Raw genomic sequence first — 17,314 nt, forward strand, 5'->3', positions numbered from 1 at the left:
CCTAAAGTCAGTCTGTACCAGCTGTGAGTTTTATGCAAATACCCAGTTACCAGAACATCTAATTGTCCTCAACTGAAGAACCCTGTGTAACAAATCAACATCAAAAAGAGCAATTTAGTGTCTTTATTGCTCAAGGGCTGCAAACTACTTCTACTTGTTGAAATAAACAGTGTTCCCAGCAGTTTAGTCTGTCTTCAGAACTGTATATTCAGTTGTTTTTGCAATGAGACTTTATGACCTTAAAAAACTAACTGCACATTCAGCTTTGGCACAACTCTGGCCCAGGATGACTTCAATATTTACATATAATCTGGTCTGATGAGTGTGAATATTTTATAACAACATGAAAACTGTTGTTGTGATATTGGTCCTAAACAATAAAACCCTGGATTTGACAAAATTACCATGAGTTAGAGCCATATTTTCAGACTAGATTTTCTAGAACTGCTGACAGAATTACTAAAGTGGACTTAGCAGGTTTTCCTTTGTGCACCCACTTCCCAGGAAAAGAAATTTTTTTTTTTTTGTCCTTTTCTCAGGTAAAGATAAGGAGCATGTGTTGCTTGGTGGCAGGAAAAAATAATAAAAAAATTTAAAAATAAATTTGAGAAAACAGTTAAGAAAATAAGGGAAAAATAAGATCTCAAAAGCCAGCAAGGTGCACAACAATGATGGACATTGTGTCAGGTTAACAAGTATACTTCTAATATGGGGCATGGCAACATCACTACAATATCCACTTTAAAAATCATAGCAACCTAACAGCAAAAAGAAGAGAACAAGCTGAGAAATTGGAACACTCCCTAAGATTAATCAGTTAGACCCACTTTGGAGGCAGCTGACACAATCTGACTCTTTCCATTTTCCATTTAGCTTTGAATAGACTGATGTCTAAAACTGTAGATCTACCTATATACTTAGATAAATATGTATGAAACACACAGTCACCACTTTTATAATTTTACACACCCAGTATGGAAAAGGAAGAACTATTTTCCCACAGAACAGTGAAAAAGTGAAAGATGTTTACAGTGTTTGAAAATCAAAGGAATCGTTCTCAACACAGTTTACAAAGAGATATAAATCTTCTACATTGAAAGAAAAACTATATGCACCCACTTTAAGAATTTGAATCTGTCCCATACACCTGCAGTGTGCCTGCCTAGACAGACCTGTGCCACAAAACCCACTTCCAAAAAATTTAAAGTTTCTAGAAGATTTGGGTTTTCTCTTTGAATAGGAAATATATCAAAAGAAAAGAAATACAAAACTAATCTTCTAGACAAAGAACAGGAAGAAAACTGTCACGTTCTGTGGTTTACATTTATAACAGGAGCCTATCTAGAGATTAGAATAGTTTCAAATCTATTGTAGTCGAGGATATGATGTCATCATTTAAAGGACGCAGATAATTTAGTCCACAATATCTATTCATACCAACAAAAGAAAGCAAAACGAGTATGCAGAACACTTACAGACCCCACTCTCCTGGATTATTTCTCTTTTGCATGGATTCATCATCCTTGTAAGAGTATGTGTTTTCTTCCCCAAAGTCATCTACTAGTTGAACTTTTGTGAAAGCACAAGTGACTTCAATTCCACTAGGTACACATCGATCAGACTGATCAATTTTCTCTCCCTCTAAGCAATTTTCAGTGAAGCTTATTTTAAAAATACTGAATATGATACTTAATACACTCTATTCACATGACTTTAGAGTATCATTCCTTACTGGTTAATGGAAAACTTGGGAATTTGCTAAAGAAAGGCTGAAGAGACAATCAGGTTAGCCAAAATCAAAATAACAATCAACACAAAATATTCAAAGTTAATTAATTAGTCTTCTTACCTTGTTCTTTTATCTGACGAATTTGCTTCACAGTTTCTTTCAAGATTGCACATTTGTCAGGTTTAAAGTTAAAGTTGTCAATATCATTAAAATTTGCAAAAATCAGCTCTGCAAGTTCTTCAATGTATTTATTCTCTTGCTCACGATTGCGTTTCTCAGTGCTTCTTTTAGGGCTGAAAGAGAAGTTTATAAAAATGCTGTCTTTAATGTCAGTTTACTTGCCCTCTGGCCAGCTCAGAGATGATTTCAAAAGGTAAGACAGTAGTTTAACAAAAACAGAGAGAGAACTGCCCTCTCTCACTACCAAAATATAACCTACAAGTTTCTCAGAAAAAGGTTTCCTCTGGAACAAGGAAAGGAGCATTAGAAAAGATGTTCCTTTTTTTTTTATTATTTTTTTTTCCAGCAGTCTTGTTTTTGTTTCAAAAGAGGATTGGGATTAGAAATTGAAAACACAAGATTATTTTGGCGGGGAGGGGGGCAGGATTTGAATATTTACAAGTATCCCTCCCACATGGCACTGAGAATCCAAAGAGTATTATATAGTGATTGTGTATGAGAAAATAAAACAGCTTAAATAGTTACATTAAGCAATCCATATTCCCTGCCGCCTTGTGAATTTATGGCAGTCTTAAGAAAAGATGATGAATGAGTGGTTATGCTTTAAAATGCATTTGTGTTGGTAACAAAACTGCTGTAAAGCTAGAAAATATTTTTTAAGACCTAGATTATAATGCGCAACAGAGGTGGTAAAAAAAATCTTGGATTGACAAAATGAGTGACTGAAGACTTCTTGCAGTGAAAGTCAAAAACTATTTTTACATCTCTCCTAAATTTTCACCAAAATTCTGCATTTTGGCACAACACTGGATTCAAAAATAAACAAAGAAATAACAATAAAATATAAATGTTCTCATCTTCATCCCAAACCCTCAACAACACAGAATTACTGCAATAAAGTAGTTTGGCACCGACTGCTCTTTGCAAGAATATTGTTTGTCATCTTCTAACTGAAAAACAGAAGCACATGTAACATTTTTTTAACTTTTTCTCTCAATATTTCCAGAAGGAAATGGTCTAACCTGGGTCCAACCTGATCGGGATCCTTGCGCTTTCTTGACTCTGCTCTGGATGGGTCAGAGGTATTTTCTCCCATCCCACTCATCTTGAACACATATCAGCAACTAAAAGGAAGAAAGTGCAAGAAAGGGTTATGGAAGAAAAGTCTTGAGTTCTCAGTTCATATTTTCAAGTTTCTCATTCCGTGCTCAACTATGATTTCACTTGGCAAATCTATGATTTGAAATAGAACTTGTTAAAAAGGCATCAATAAAAACACTGTGTTTATGACCCCACCAAATGCTACTCAAAACTCCTTGAGAAGAAAATTTGTGCTGGGTAAGTAAAGCATTATCATCTCTTTGACTGTTACCAGTTATGTAAGAACAGATAAGTATATTTTGTGCCTAGGTTGCTGAATTTTCATGGCAAATTTGTAAGGCTGAATGATGAAAGACAAAGGTAAAGCCATAGCTGCCACACAACAAGTAAAACACAACAGAACTGAAATATGTGAAATAAAACGTGTTCCAGCTGCATGAAAAGGTAGCACATACAGCTTTAGTTAAAAAACAGAAGATAATGCCTGCCAAAGTACAAAACTGTAGGAACAGAACATCTGTCAGTACTAGAAATCACTGAGGAACTGATAAATATTTTGTACATATAATCTACCTCAGAAGGAGAATAACTTGTCAAGCTAACGTAGTAAAATAACACAAGCTTATAATCTGTGCAATGAACAGCCTATGGAAATCCTGCCCTGCTCCCCACTGTTGGTTTCCCTATGCCCTGTAGAAGCACATGAAACTCACCTGCCTCAGATTACATATTTCTCAACAAGTACCAATATTCTGGAGGCAGAAATCACCAAAGCACATTGGGAAATGATATAAATGTTCAAAAATTCATGCAAGATGGAGCAGTCCCAGCTCAGCATCAGCCTAGTTGCTGCCAGTTTTGTGAGGATGATGGCAGAAAGGTGCTGCTAGACATTTCAGAGAGCTCCTGTATTGCTTGGGATTGGCAGAAAAATAAGCATGAGGGACATGCAGGAGGTAAGTGTATCCAGGAGGTGATTCACACCATACTAAAATAAGAGCTGGAGCCTGCAATTGTAAAACCACTTCACTTTGGCATCAAGTGGAAATCAGGTATCAAAACAAGGGAGTTCACAATCCCCTTCAAGCCCTTCATTTCCCACCAATTCCCTTCCCTCTGCTGTCCTGGTCAGCCATGCAATGAACCTAATAAGGGACCTGCTGGGAGTTAAAGACAGAGTCCCCTTCCCTATTTCTTTATGACATTTTTTAAAATCTAGCTGCCAGCCTATGTGTTAGTAAGCAGATGTTTACACTGGCAATCTCAGTTTTCCCAATGAGCCAGCTGAGTGAAGATATTGCAGATACTGGCAAAAAAAGCCCAAAGACTAAGGTCCGAGCAGAAATCTGAGAAAGGTTACTCACTAAAACCTGAGCAAGCAAACAATGAGTAAAGTCATCTCAGATACAGACTGACCACCATCTAACATTTCCCTAATTTAAAAGTAAAAATAAAAAATAATTTCTTTTTACTGGAGGTGTTTTTTTCACAGAATATTCTGAGTTGGAAGGGATCTATGTGGGCATAGATTACTGAGTCCAACTCTTAAGTGAATGGGTTGAAATCCACAACCTCGGTGTTACTAACTCCATGCTCTGACCAACTAAGCTGATGTCAGTATTTTTTAACCAGTTCGAGCAGAGAGTGGAGTCATTTCCTTTCTTCTAGATGCTGTTCAAATTTCATGAGAAAGACTGTATCATGCCTGTAATGTATTGCTTCCATCTGGTCTCTGAAATGAATGGTATCAGATTGTATTTGAAAGATATCTGGATTATCTTATTCTCTACTGAGTCTTACATGCATATGCATATCTACATACACATACACACTGCTGTTATTTTGAGAAGATCCCACTGTAAGCAGAGCAAGAAGGCTGTGCTTCTGTGGTAGAGCAGACACAACTCTCAAAGGGAAGATGTACCATAACAACCTCCACCTGACAACATTTAAACAGAAGCTTTGTCAGTGGAGAGCTGCAACTGTCCTTGCAGCTCTGTTTAATGACTAAATTTTTCACTGACCAAGGTGAGAAAAAAATCATCAGCATGATGAAAGCTGTACATTCCCAAGATCTGATTTCTGATCCAGACTCAGATGGTGACCTAAAGTTCAGACAAGCTGGGGAATCCCAACTAACATCTGAGGAATGTCAATCAGCTATTTTTCTTGAGAAAAGCAAGCATAACAATTAACAAATACCTGTCAAACCTTCAATTGTTATCTACTAACTCCACTTCCCTCCCAAGTAGTAAGAAGGTAAGCATTTAGGGTGGACATCACCCTCCAAAACCCCATCCTCCTCAGGAAAGCATACAGAAACTGTTACTGACAGCTTTCCTACCTACTCTGTCACACCTGCTTCAAAGGGAAGTTTTATTTTTGTGGAAGCCAAAGTTTCTCTAGTAGCTCCACCAATGCATAAACTAATTCTTCTTGCATTCACACTGATGCTAATCTGCAGGAATCCCACTAGTTCCCCACTATCAGCCTTTGGAGGACAAATTAAAACTCATTTCCTACCATAAACTCTAAACTTTATCCTTCTGTATTAAGGAGAAGGGAAGTCGTATCATGATTACAAAACTAGCACCTTCTTCTCTCCTTATTAAACACGGCAAATAGTTCTACACAAATAATATATGTATTCATTTTATTCTGTTTGCACTTACAGGCTATTACATCTTTCTCAGCAGCATTATCAGTTTATTCTTAGAATGAGTTACCCATTTCTTTCTCACTCATCATAATTTATTTCTGGAAATCAACCACCTACTATCATGTTTGCTTTCTGTTCTCCTTTATGTCTTAATTAAAAATCATGTTTTATACTGCAAAGATTTTTATAAGCTATTTTCTTGTCATGTAGGTGACTGTGCTCCAGAGCAGAATGCAAAATCCAGAGATAGGTGTCTTGGAAAGTGGAGAGCTAGACAGATGATATTGAAGCAATCTAAAAAATCTCAAAGGCTAAAATGAATGCCACTCATCTGTATCTAGCACACAGTACTAAAATCAAAAAGGATGTGCCCCCAAGCCCTTGCCTCCCAGTATTTAGGGTCTGACTGGGATAGTTAAAAGGTCAGATATTCTTTAGTATTTCAGAAACTAAAATCTATTCCCTAGTTAGGAGAAATAAGGAAGAATCAACTTTCAGAAGGTGTGGATAGACTGTTCTGTAACACTCTTACCAACTAAAACAGGTAGAAACTGGGTGATGGAAATAGAGTTTCCTCTCCAGACAGAGCTCCCAAGGCTGTATTTCCCACCATGCAGGACAGGGACAGCCTCCTGGGTGCCAGGCCACCTGCCTGCCAAAGCTGGATGCTCATGAAGCAAAGAGGGCAAGGCTGATTAACTCCTGCAGTGCAGCCTTTAGGAGTGTGGTCTGTACCACTAAACTCAAGAGTAACTAGTTCAAACACTATTAGAAGACACAGGATTGAGGTTTAACTCTTTCAGGCTGAGGAGGGTAGCAAAGCTCCATGCTCCATTTCTCAGCAATGACTCCAATGAGTCAAAGAGGAAAGCACTCTCCCAGTTTCCTCATGTCTTCTAAAAAGAAAGCAGCTGTTTCACATATCTTTCCCTGAGCTAATTCCCAATCAAGACCAGTGCATACCACCAGATGAAGAACTTGAGGTTTAAGTACCTCTACAAATTTAATGTGGCACAAGCAAGAAACTCAAACTACATTTTTCTGAAGAAAGTACTTCTGGGCACATTAAGTACCAAGGAGCAGGCCCCTGGGAAATTTCCAAGCAAGAATCAGAAAATGTCATGAATTTTTATTGAATTGATGGATGAATTTTAGACACAGAAATAAACATCTGTGAGTTGAAGCAGCTAAATAGCATATTATGCTTTTTGGTTTCTGCCTTAACTTCCTCCATACATATTAATTTATCTGTATCAAAATGTCTTGGCTTTTAATCATTACCAACAGTTTTATACTACACAAACATTCCTAACATTGCATCATTCAATATTTTAACAAGAGAACTTAGGAATTTTTAAAGCACTTTTAGATATTCCTAGGCTCCTGAACCACTCATAGAACTTCTCAGGTCAGAAAACAGAACTCCCACATTTGAAGTCAGAATTTTTCCAGGAAACATGACAATTCAAAACTAAAGACACTATGAGTAGAATAACAAGTCAGAGATTCAAAGTTTTGCTCTAGTAAACTTCCCCTTAAGGGGACTACCTTAGATTAGAAGGCAGCTTTTATCCTGCTCCACTGATCTTTTTGTACATCTCTACAGGAATTTTCAGAAAGAAGAAAGATAAAGAAATTAAACCATTCGATCCATTCAATGCTTTAGAAGTAGTAGAAATGTAGTCTCAGCTCTATCATATAAAAATACAAAAATCAAGAAAATGATGGTAATGGTTATTTAGCAAGGCATAGAAAAACTATTAACCAAATTGGGAATTAATAAAAACATAACCAGCAGTAATTACTGCTTTGAAGACAGAGAGATAAAAACATGCTTGATAATGAAAAAAACAGAATCATGATACGTCAAATACTGAACTAAATAAGTTTTATTTTAAAAGAAATTGTCTTACAAGGTTAAATTTGAATGCATGTCTCGCAGAATGAGTTGTCATGCAAGACCAGGCACTCCCTTTTTCATTGTGTAAGCTGTTTGAGAGCTGTACTGCACTCCAAAACACAAACATAATATCCCACTGTGGAATTGGTATTTTGCCTTCAGTGGTGGTACCAGATTCTTCTACTCTGTATTATGTTTCCTTCCATGTGTTCTAACCCAACAAAACATCAAAACTAGAACAATAACTAGGATCTGAAGTCCTAATGCTGACTAAGATGCTACTCAAGCTTTAATTCCACTGGGCATAAATGAGCAATAGAGCAATGGAAATATAAATACACTCACTGTAGCGTTTTCCTACAAGGAAGGAGGTAATTAGAGAGTCAGATATATTATTACTAAAAATATCCAAAGAACTAATTTTACTCTCATACTGATGACCCATACCAATGGGGCATCTCAGATAACTTAATACTTTTTCCTATTTATATTTAAGACCAGAAGTGCATTTTCTCTCTCTTTTCATTTCATTATCACAGGCCAAAGTATCCAAATTACTTGTAAAAAAACACTGGCTAATTATTCCAATTGTTAAATGTAAATCACAAACACTGAAAAATTAAATTAAAAAAATTTTAGCATAGTAAGCATTAGTAACTACATTCATTGATACCTAACCAGTTTGTACCAGATGTGGGAGACTGAAACAAAAGTCTGAAATATGCTTAAATTATTTTTTGTTTTTTTCTTTTTTGTTGTTTTGTTTTGTTTTTGTTGTTATCAGTAATAAAACAATAGTCTCTGCTCTTGTGGTGACGGCACATCCTCCTTTACATCCTCCACCAGCAACTGCTAAAGTTGGAGTACACAGAGAGATTTAACCTAATTATAAAGCAATAGTAAACATCCATCTTTCAAATGGGAAAGAAAAGCAGAGGCACCATGAAGTGGGAGACAGGAAGATATCTAGCACAAATCACTTGTGAGAATTCTCACATCTCTTCAACTCCTCAAATGTCATGAAGGAACATGGCATGCAGAGCGAGCCTTCCAACACTGATCCTCAGCACCAGTGAATTCAGTTAATCATCCAGAGTCCATGTAGAAGAAGATAATGTGCATTTTATCTCTTATCAGAGCAGGCCATCTTCCAAACAAGGCCTGTTAAACTGTCAGATTTATTATAAGCCTAACAAATGCAGTTAAAGAATAAATGAGGATTACACCTTCAAAGCTGCCATTTCAACCTGAAAAGTAGCAAACAAAAGGTAAAGTATCATATAGTGGACAATCAGGTAGCATTACTATACCACCATCCCTCCAGCCCATCAACAGATGAAACTAGTGTACATACAACTGATACATATTGAAAAGATTTACTGAAGTCAGTGTTTTACTGAGTAACAAACAGAAAAATACTGTTTACTGACCAAAAATATACTACTAGTCAATGAAAAATCTGGCAAAAAAGTTTCCTCTAACAGCTAATTTGAAAAAAACAGTTTATAATTCTGTGGTTGTTTACTCAAACATATAGCCATTACAGTTCATCCTTTTTTCCTGTGAAGTTGCCATGACTAGAAAGCTTTCTATCTCAGTTTCAAAATTAGAAATGTATTCTGTGTAACATTAATTCTAGTAGAAGCCAGAGGAAAGTTGGAAATGACATGCAAATTCTGATTCTTCACATTTTTTCCTGCTTATGAACTCTTTTTTTCCCCTGGCTTCATTTCAGAACTGGAAAATATTTAATATTGATACATACTGCAATCTGCAACCTTTTCAGTGAAGGCAATGCTCGTTAGCCACTTTCCCAAGCCTCCAAAGGAAATTGCTGTCAGAGGCAGGATAAGATACTAGATCAGAGAGGGGGGGCCACTGGAGCCTAAGGCCAAGCTTTCCATGGTCAGCCACGGAACTCCAGCTCAGAAGGAACTTTAACTCCAGCACATTCCAGGGCAGCACCTGCCAGAGTCCCAGGCACTGAATGCAGCCTGCCTGCCCCCAGAGAGGCTCAGCCTTTTTGCACACAAACTCACTTGGTTCGCGTGCAAAATTTTGACAAATCCAGACAGACTGAAAATGAATAAAAAAACTAAGAGGTGAAAATCGAGGGAATTAAAAGGAACAAGGCAAAAAAAGACTGCATTGTCTGGTAAAACAAGATTTAAGCAAGAGACCCACTAATTAAGTGTGACAGAGAAGAAAGTTAAGTGATACATTAAACCATCCTCCTGAATCCCTGGTATAAGTAGGCCACATGCTCTACAACCAACTTATTCCTGTCCTTCACCACTAAACACCTGGAACCCCAAACAAAACAATGCCAATCTGACAAAATAAACAAGATGTTCAATACCTTGGTTGGTGATGGTAATCTCACAATAAAAACACACACTCATTTATTTAAGAGCATGCTTTTTTCTCAAACAGCACTACCACTTTTACTGGATGAAACTGTCTAAAACCTTTGCCACCCTGCAACAGTCACAGAGTATAAAGCAAAAGGGGAAAACAGTTTCTACAAGGAAGGTAATAGCAGCAAGCTGAAATACTCTAGTCACCTTTAGAGGATTTGTACTAAAATCTGACATGCACCTGTAGCCTTTTCTATCTTTTCTAGTCTTTCTATTTTAAAGACAGCCTATTACAGATAACATTAAAACAAGATTTATGGCAGTATTTGCCAAACTCTACTTTATTCTTCAACTCCACAAACTATAACTAAGAAAAGAAATACAATTTACTTGGAAATGCCATTGAGCCCATGCATAAAAGAACTGAAAACTGGCTCCAACACCTACTACTCACATTTTTAAGCTGAAGGCTCCTTCCTCAATCTTTTCCCTCACTCCTGTGTAATGGCTTTAGAGTGGTGTATTAGACAGTGAGAAGACGACATATTCCATTTGCAGCCTGAAAGCCAATAATGCTCATGAATTTTTTACCTGACAGACACTTCAAGATGCCACTGGGAAGATCGTGTAATAAACACATTAGGCTGCAAATGGGCGGCAGCAGCTCTTTAACACATGCTGTAACAATCAAATAAATGGCTAACATTAATGTTCAGTGTTACAGACTGGGATTTAATATGACTTTCTGTAAAATCCACCTACATCTTGATGGAGAAAGTGGTTTTTCACAGCTACTCAAACCCACAGGTTTAAGAAACCTACAGTTCTGCTTGAGACTTTGCCAAAACCCCTCCAGACTGACCCCAGCACTGTAGGCTGGCTCCTACCTTCTGTATTCCCATAGGCTAAGGCTCTTAACAGAGCCACTCACTCAGCTGCTTATGGATTAGGCTACGTCAGCACCTCTAATATGCCCAGGAATAGCAAAACCAGGCTCTAATAAAACAACAAGGGAAAAATATCAGAAGAAGGAAGTATCTTTTTTTTTTTCTTTTTAAATTAATATACAACATGTTTGCTTAGTTTTGACTTTTAAAGAGGAAAGTATCTGTTTTCACCAAAACATCGTCAAAGAGGAGACAGATGTTACTACTGAAAAAAACCTTCAAGACTCTGTATTGTCATTTCAGGTCTGGGATTCTATTTCTCTAATTATAAAGAATTGTTTGTGATTCTTAATACTCAAGGGCAAAAAAAAAAAAAAAAAAAAAACGCACCAAAACTACCCTTTAAACACCAAATTAAATAACAAAATACAATGCCTATATATATATATATAAATTATATTAAATATACTATATATGTATCTATAACTCTTACATCCTTTTGTTTGTATTAGGTAGGTAGCTAAGTTAAAAAACCAAGTTATTCTAAATCCATTTAGCCTTCTATGATGCATTTAATAAGTATTAAACTATGGCTGCAAAAAATACTAAGCCTGCAAGTATTTTCACTAGAAAAAGAGTCCAAATTCCCACATAAATTGTTTATTTAATCTAGATTTTTCTCTTGTTCACAATTATTAGCAGCTTGTGAGACCGTTTTGAAGCCTAATATTTAATATCTACTGTGATTTAAAATAAAACTTTGTGACTAGCATAGCTGATAAATGAAGCAAATCTAACAACACAGAAAAGGATAACATTATGGGAAACTTTGTATTTAAACAGCTTTCATTTCCAGTTGATGATACTTCTAGAACAGTGAGTTAAGCATATTTTAACTCCTACTGATCTTCTTTGCCAATCTCAGTTCAAAACTGTTATTTGTCCACTTAAATTCCCACACCAACTTTCTTCCCCAGAAACCACCAAAGAGCAAAAAGAAAATCAGACATGAGAGAGAGGAAAAATGGAGCAACTCTCACAAGTGTTAAGGCACTGTGGAAAAACTCAAATCCAGGAACATTTCCTAATCTCATAACTGACACAAATATATACATTACTTACAATACCAGAAAGCTTTTACAGTTTGGTGTGATTTTCAAGATGCCACATATGACCATATTATTATATTTATATAAACAAAGGCATTTGCACATCTCTGTAAAGTGGGCTTGCCTACACTAGGATTTCACTCCAGTTAGCTGCCTGTCAAACACCAATCTGTTGACATTAGAGAAAACATATTCCATTGACAAAAAGCCCAGGAAACATGGTTATGTATAGGTAGAAAGTGAAAAGCAGAGGACAAGCCAGACAAACACAGCATGTTTCCACACAAGGTGCATACAGTAAGTAGCACACAGAGTTACTGGACCTACACACAGAGATATTAAAGCTATCATATTTGAATCTGAGTTCCTTCATTTATCAATCTGAGTTTCAATGCCTTCACACAGCTAGAGTTGGTCCTCCTGGCCACTGGGACCAGCTTAGCCTGTCTGCACACTCAGGTGCAATGTGATGTGCAACCCAGGCTTCAGCAAAAGATGCTGAAGTTGCTGTCACCTTTCATATCTCTAACCTGGGCATTGAAATCATGATCCTTAGCCCCAGAGTAGACACTGTTACTGAAAGAACATAATCTGAAACTTTTGTTGCACTTCAGTACTCCAACTCTCTGCGACTTCTCTGAACTCAACAAAAATTGAACTCATGTTTTCAATTTTCCCATACCAAGAGGGTTTATTTTTCATTTCTTTTCTACTCAAACACCTAGGAAGCATGTTGAAACTTCAGGTAAAACTAAATTAAAACTCTGAGTTGCAGAAAGTGTACCTAAACATTATCTGTAATATTTCTACACTTTTTGATACTGTTATCATGGCGAAGGAGTAACCCACTGCACACATATGTACAAGATACATATTTCACACTTTCTTCTATAATAGAGAGATGCTTTCACAAGAATGCACTTCATTTAACAGTGTATAATAATAAACTTTTAAATTAAGAGTCAAGAATTCAAGCCACTTTGTTCTATTCACTTTGATCCCCCCTGTGCCCCCCAGAAGTTCAGAATGCTGCAGCACTTCTTTAAATTGCATTCCCAAATTATCCTGTTCAGCACAGTGCCCAGTATGGCTCAGCCACCCTCTCTGCCTCTGAAATGCACGTTGAGTGCCTGTCCTGGGGAGCTCAGTGTCCTCCTCAGCCCACGAGGGCTCGCTGGACCCTGGTCCCAGAGGGTGCCTGCCTAGTGGCAAGGACGTGGTTCCGGATGTTATGGGAGAGACCAGATGGAGAGTTGGCCTCTTCCCATCCCCTATTTGTATGAACAGGTAGATTCCCTCAGCAGGTGCTTCCTGCTGATACTGGTACACATGCCAGTGTCATCCATTTATATTGGAGCAGCAGTGTAAGAGCTGGGAAGTCAAAAAAGATTTTTTTCTTATTAAAGTCGGAAGAGCAACCAATTTAATACATGTTTTTTGAGAGAACAGAGCTATATGCATGAAAGACTGTATTTGTATCACCTCCCAACATGCAGAATTACAGTTTTGTACTTAAAATAAATATGTGCTAGATGGACATTAAACTTTTGGCAAAGGTATTGTGAGTGCTAACCACGCACATTATTACTAAGAACAAAAATTAAAGCCACCAAATTATGTCAGAGCCACACATGAGTGTCTTGCCAACACTTACAAAGTATGATTAACTTGATGCTCTTAATACATCCATAAGTTCAAAAACTGGTCTGTGAATATGCAACTTCAAATTTCATGCCCATCTTCATTTTATTTGCTTTAGTAAAAAATTGCAACAAGCAATAACAGAAGAAGATGAAAGTTTAATTGTCATTTTAAAGCACTTAAAAGCACTAAACTCTTAAAAACGTTGTTGCTTTACTTAGTCACCTGCCAAGAAATAAAATCTGATGAACACCAGCTTAGTAGTCATGCGTGTCAATGTGTATACACACCACACACATACATTAGTACAGGCTGTGGCCAAATAAAATATTCAAAGAAATGGCAATATGAGTCAACAAAAAGAAACATTTACTTTGTGATATATTCCATTAGTCATGGCAGCTAACAGCAGGTATCTTGGAAGAAGGCACAAGGCAGCTGTAGATGATCCTTCCCCTCATATCTCTCTCTTTCTCTGACAGTCAGTGGTACAAGCTTAGTTGCAATGTTGCTGTACCTCCTCCTCCTCCCTCTGAACCTGTCTTCAGTGGTGCCTAATTCCATCTTAAATCCATATACACCTTTGGCCTCCACAATGCTTACAGGCAACACCCTACAAGCTTTACAACAGCTCTCTATAAGCTTCCCAAAGCAGAAATGACACTGTAAAAAAATTGAACAGTTCTATGGGGATGCTATGACTCAACTGAAATAAATCAGAATTTTATCACTGACTTCACTGAAGCTTCGATTTTCCTCCTTGTCTACTAGAAGAAGATGTCAAACTGTTATTTCTCTCTTTTGTAGGTCATAAATCACTTCATGGACCTGAAAAAGCTATTCTGTGGCCCAAAGAAAACAAAGTTCCTCTACTATTAAAGATGAATGCTAATTTTACTCTCTTTGTAAAAATAAACTGGAATTATTTTTTGTTAATAATGAAACAGTTTCTGGAAAAGAAGAATCACAAGTGCTAAGAAAGAATCAATGTCTACTCTGAGTATTTTTAATTTTGGATTGCAATGGAATGTAATTAGTAAGGAGAGGAACACCCACTACATTCATAGAAGGAGCTGACCAGAAGTCTGCAATACACTGCCTCAAAGCAAAAAATAACACACATTTATAACTACTTGGACTGAACACCTGGAAAAACTTCAGGAAAAGGACCAAAAATAATTTTATTCCATGCAGTTCTAACAGAAGTTTCTTCATGAGAATCTTGTGTTGCTCAATCACAACAGCCTATGCTATCAGGAATGGAAAATCACAGCAGTGCAGCATCCTGATGAAGTTTGTTTAGGGACAGCGTACACAGGAGAAAATTAAATGGAAGCAGCAGAGAGGATATGCAGGTACAACACACGCAGCAAATTAAAAGCAGTTACCATAAACTTTTGGGTTGAGTCTCCATTCATAATTTTTGTCCAATTCCTGCACTGTTTCTTATGCTCTGTATCCCCAGCACCCAGCCAGCCCTCCCCAAGGCCTCACTGCACATCTTCAGCTCTCAGGGCACTAAGTAGGGATCACTGCTGGGTACTGAGACCAGCCCACTCCTGAGAGACCCAGGCTTTCACACCTCACCTCCACAGACCAAAGCTTTCTTTACCTGCTAATTATCATTTTTAGTCCAATTCAGGCATCCTTCTAGGCCTGCTACAGATGAACATGAGCAGTAAGAGAAGCTAAGGAGGAATGCAGGCAGTAAAATGACTCCATCAGGATTTCCTCACAAGTACAGTGATTATCAACTTACAAACACCCTTCTCATTTACTCAGCTCAACAGCTTGGCTTGTAGATCCAGTCCTCAGTCCTTAGCTTTCTTATTAGAATTACAGTAATGTGCTAACAAACTTCTTCTATTTAATAAAGTAAATTCTGAGAATCAAGGTTGTTTTCACACCCTCCTTCATTCTTGTCTCTGACTAGGCTAAATAAATAAATAAATAAATAAATAAAATGTCATCATAAAATCTAACTAGACAGTTGACTTCCCAATGACATTTATTACTAAAAATTGTTCTAAGAACTCTGGAATGAAAAAAAAAAAATTTCAAAGTGCACCTCTAGCTCATACTTTCTAAGAGGCGCTTTCTCCTTACAATACTGGCATTTTTTGCAATAGAGTCACTTTGCCTCCTTCCTTGCACAAGAAATTCCCCTTACAGAGATAACAACAAAACGGAGAAAAAAAACCAAAAAGAAAGAGAGCAACACCTTTTGAACAGTAACAGTGTAACCCTGTTGACTATAGAAGTATACATAATTTTGAAAAGTGGGCAAACAAAATTACTCTGGTCAAAGACAGTTTTATATATGCTAGATACAATAATTCTGTAAGAAATTGATTAGGAAACAAAACATCCCAGCATGAGTTTTGTGAGAAGACAGAGCTACCTGAAGAACACAGACAATACAAAAAGTTGATTTTGTTCCAATCCTCCCCCCCCCCGCCAAATACATCCTAAAAGGCATTAGGGAAATCAAAATGACTGTATGGGGAGCAACATTTTTTTTTCTACACAACATAGGTGCCAACATATCAGCAAGCACTACTCAGCCCCCATTATCTTGTTAGATCTGTAATGAAATAAAGGAAGAAAACACAAGAAGCAGAGAGGAAGTTTCATTGTTCTTGTGGCTTCGACATTTGGTGACGCGAACGTGACGGGCTCTCAAGCCTCGACTCAGCGGCACTGCCCGCCCCAGGCCCCTGGACCAAAATGCTACCATGCTGCAATTAAAATAATCAAACTGAGACAAAAGAGAACAAGCAAATAAATAGCACAAACTTGTTTATGTTTCTGGCTCTGCCCTCACAGTATGAAATAAAAGTATCTTCAAACACAAACTACATTAATTTAAAAAACAATAATATTTTCCTTTCTCCCTCCTATCTCAAAGTAGCATGAGTTTTTCAAAGTCCTAAATAAAATAAACTAAGGCATTTCCTGTATGTATTTAGTTAATTATTAAACCGATTTTATGCATGATAGTCACGACCACTATTTCAATATGAATCCAGGAAAACATACTTTTAGCAAACTGCCAGTGCACTGCAGTAATGACTGATCATATGCATCCTCTCAACATTGCCCTTAACATTGGAGGCAAATTTCTACAAAAATGACAACCAGCACTCCTATACCAATCCACACACTTAATTTTAGCTTCTTTTTTTTTTTTTTTTTTTTTTTTGTGGTCCAGGATTAGTATTACTGCTGTGATTTAAGAAACCCTGGGCTTAATGCTGTGTGCAAGAGGAAAATAAAGTCAACAAGCCTGCAATAACTTCCCAAGCAGGGGAGACAGCATACTGTCTTCACTTTACTACAAGTAACTACCAATAACCTTTTCGAGGGGGATATTACTAGTTAATTAATCTGCAATATTAAATGCTGTCCTCACAAGGTTAAAAGAAAGGTAAATACTGCCAAGATATTTAATGACATCATCATGCATAACCATGAGATAAATACCAGGTCTGAAGATTAACTGAATGTCATTCTGTTTACATGATCATGTACTTGTAAAGAAAACTATTAAGATTAGAGAATAGAGAAAGTTATATAACAGCTACCTATGTTTCAGTGTGTTTTGTCTACTCAAGGTCTTGGCCAGAAAGAGAAAGCTTTATTACAAAAACGTCTTGCTTTGACATACTTTGTAGTTTTTCATGTGCATATAAATTACTGAATACTGAATATTAATTGCTGCAATGAAAAAGACACTCTCAGGCTCCACCCC

At 37.0% G+C, this 17,314-nt stretch overlaps 1 protein-coding gene and 1 long non-coding RNA gene across 8 annotated transcripts in view; one reads left to right on the top strand and one right to left on the bottom strand.

Annotated features, from left to right (window-relative positions):
- The window catches only part of LOC306799014, a 604,175-nt gene that overhangs the window by 427,760 nt on the left and 159,101 nt on the right, over positions 1-17,314 (top strand). The window lies entirely within an intron of this gene.
- Positions 1-17,314, bottom strand: part of NCOA2 (nuclear receptor coactivator 2) — a 187,229-nt gene that overhangs the window by 71,752 nt on the left and 98,163 nt on the right. For all 7 annotated transcript variants that reach the window (XM_079299493.1, XM_079299492.1, XM_079299494.1 and 4 more), the window contains 2 exons: positions 2,932-3,033; positions 1,850-2,022 (listed from right to left, as the gene is read on the bottom strand). In XM_079299493.1, the coding sequence (XP_079155619.1) occupies positions 1,850-2,022; positions 2,932-3,014 (256 nt within the window). In that variant the 5' untranslated portion in view covers positions 3,015-3,033. The remainder of the gene's footprint in view (positions 1-1,849; positions 2,023-2,931; positions 3,034-17,314) is intronic.

The sequence above is a fragment of the Erithacus rubecula genome (genome assembly GCF_903797595.1).
Source record: "Erithacus rubecula genome assembly, chromosome: 3".
Classification (NCBI taxonomy): Eukaryota; Metazoa; Chordata; class Aves; order Passeriformes; family Muscicapidae; genus Erithacus; species Erithacus rubecula.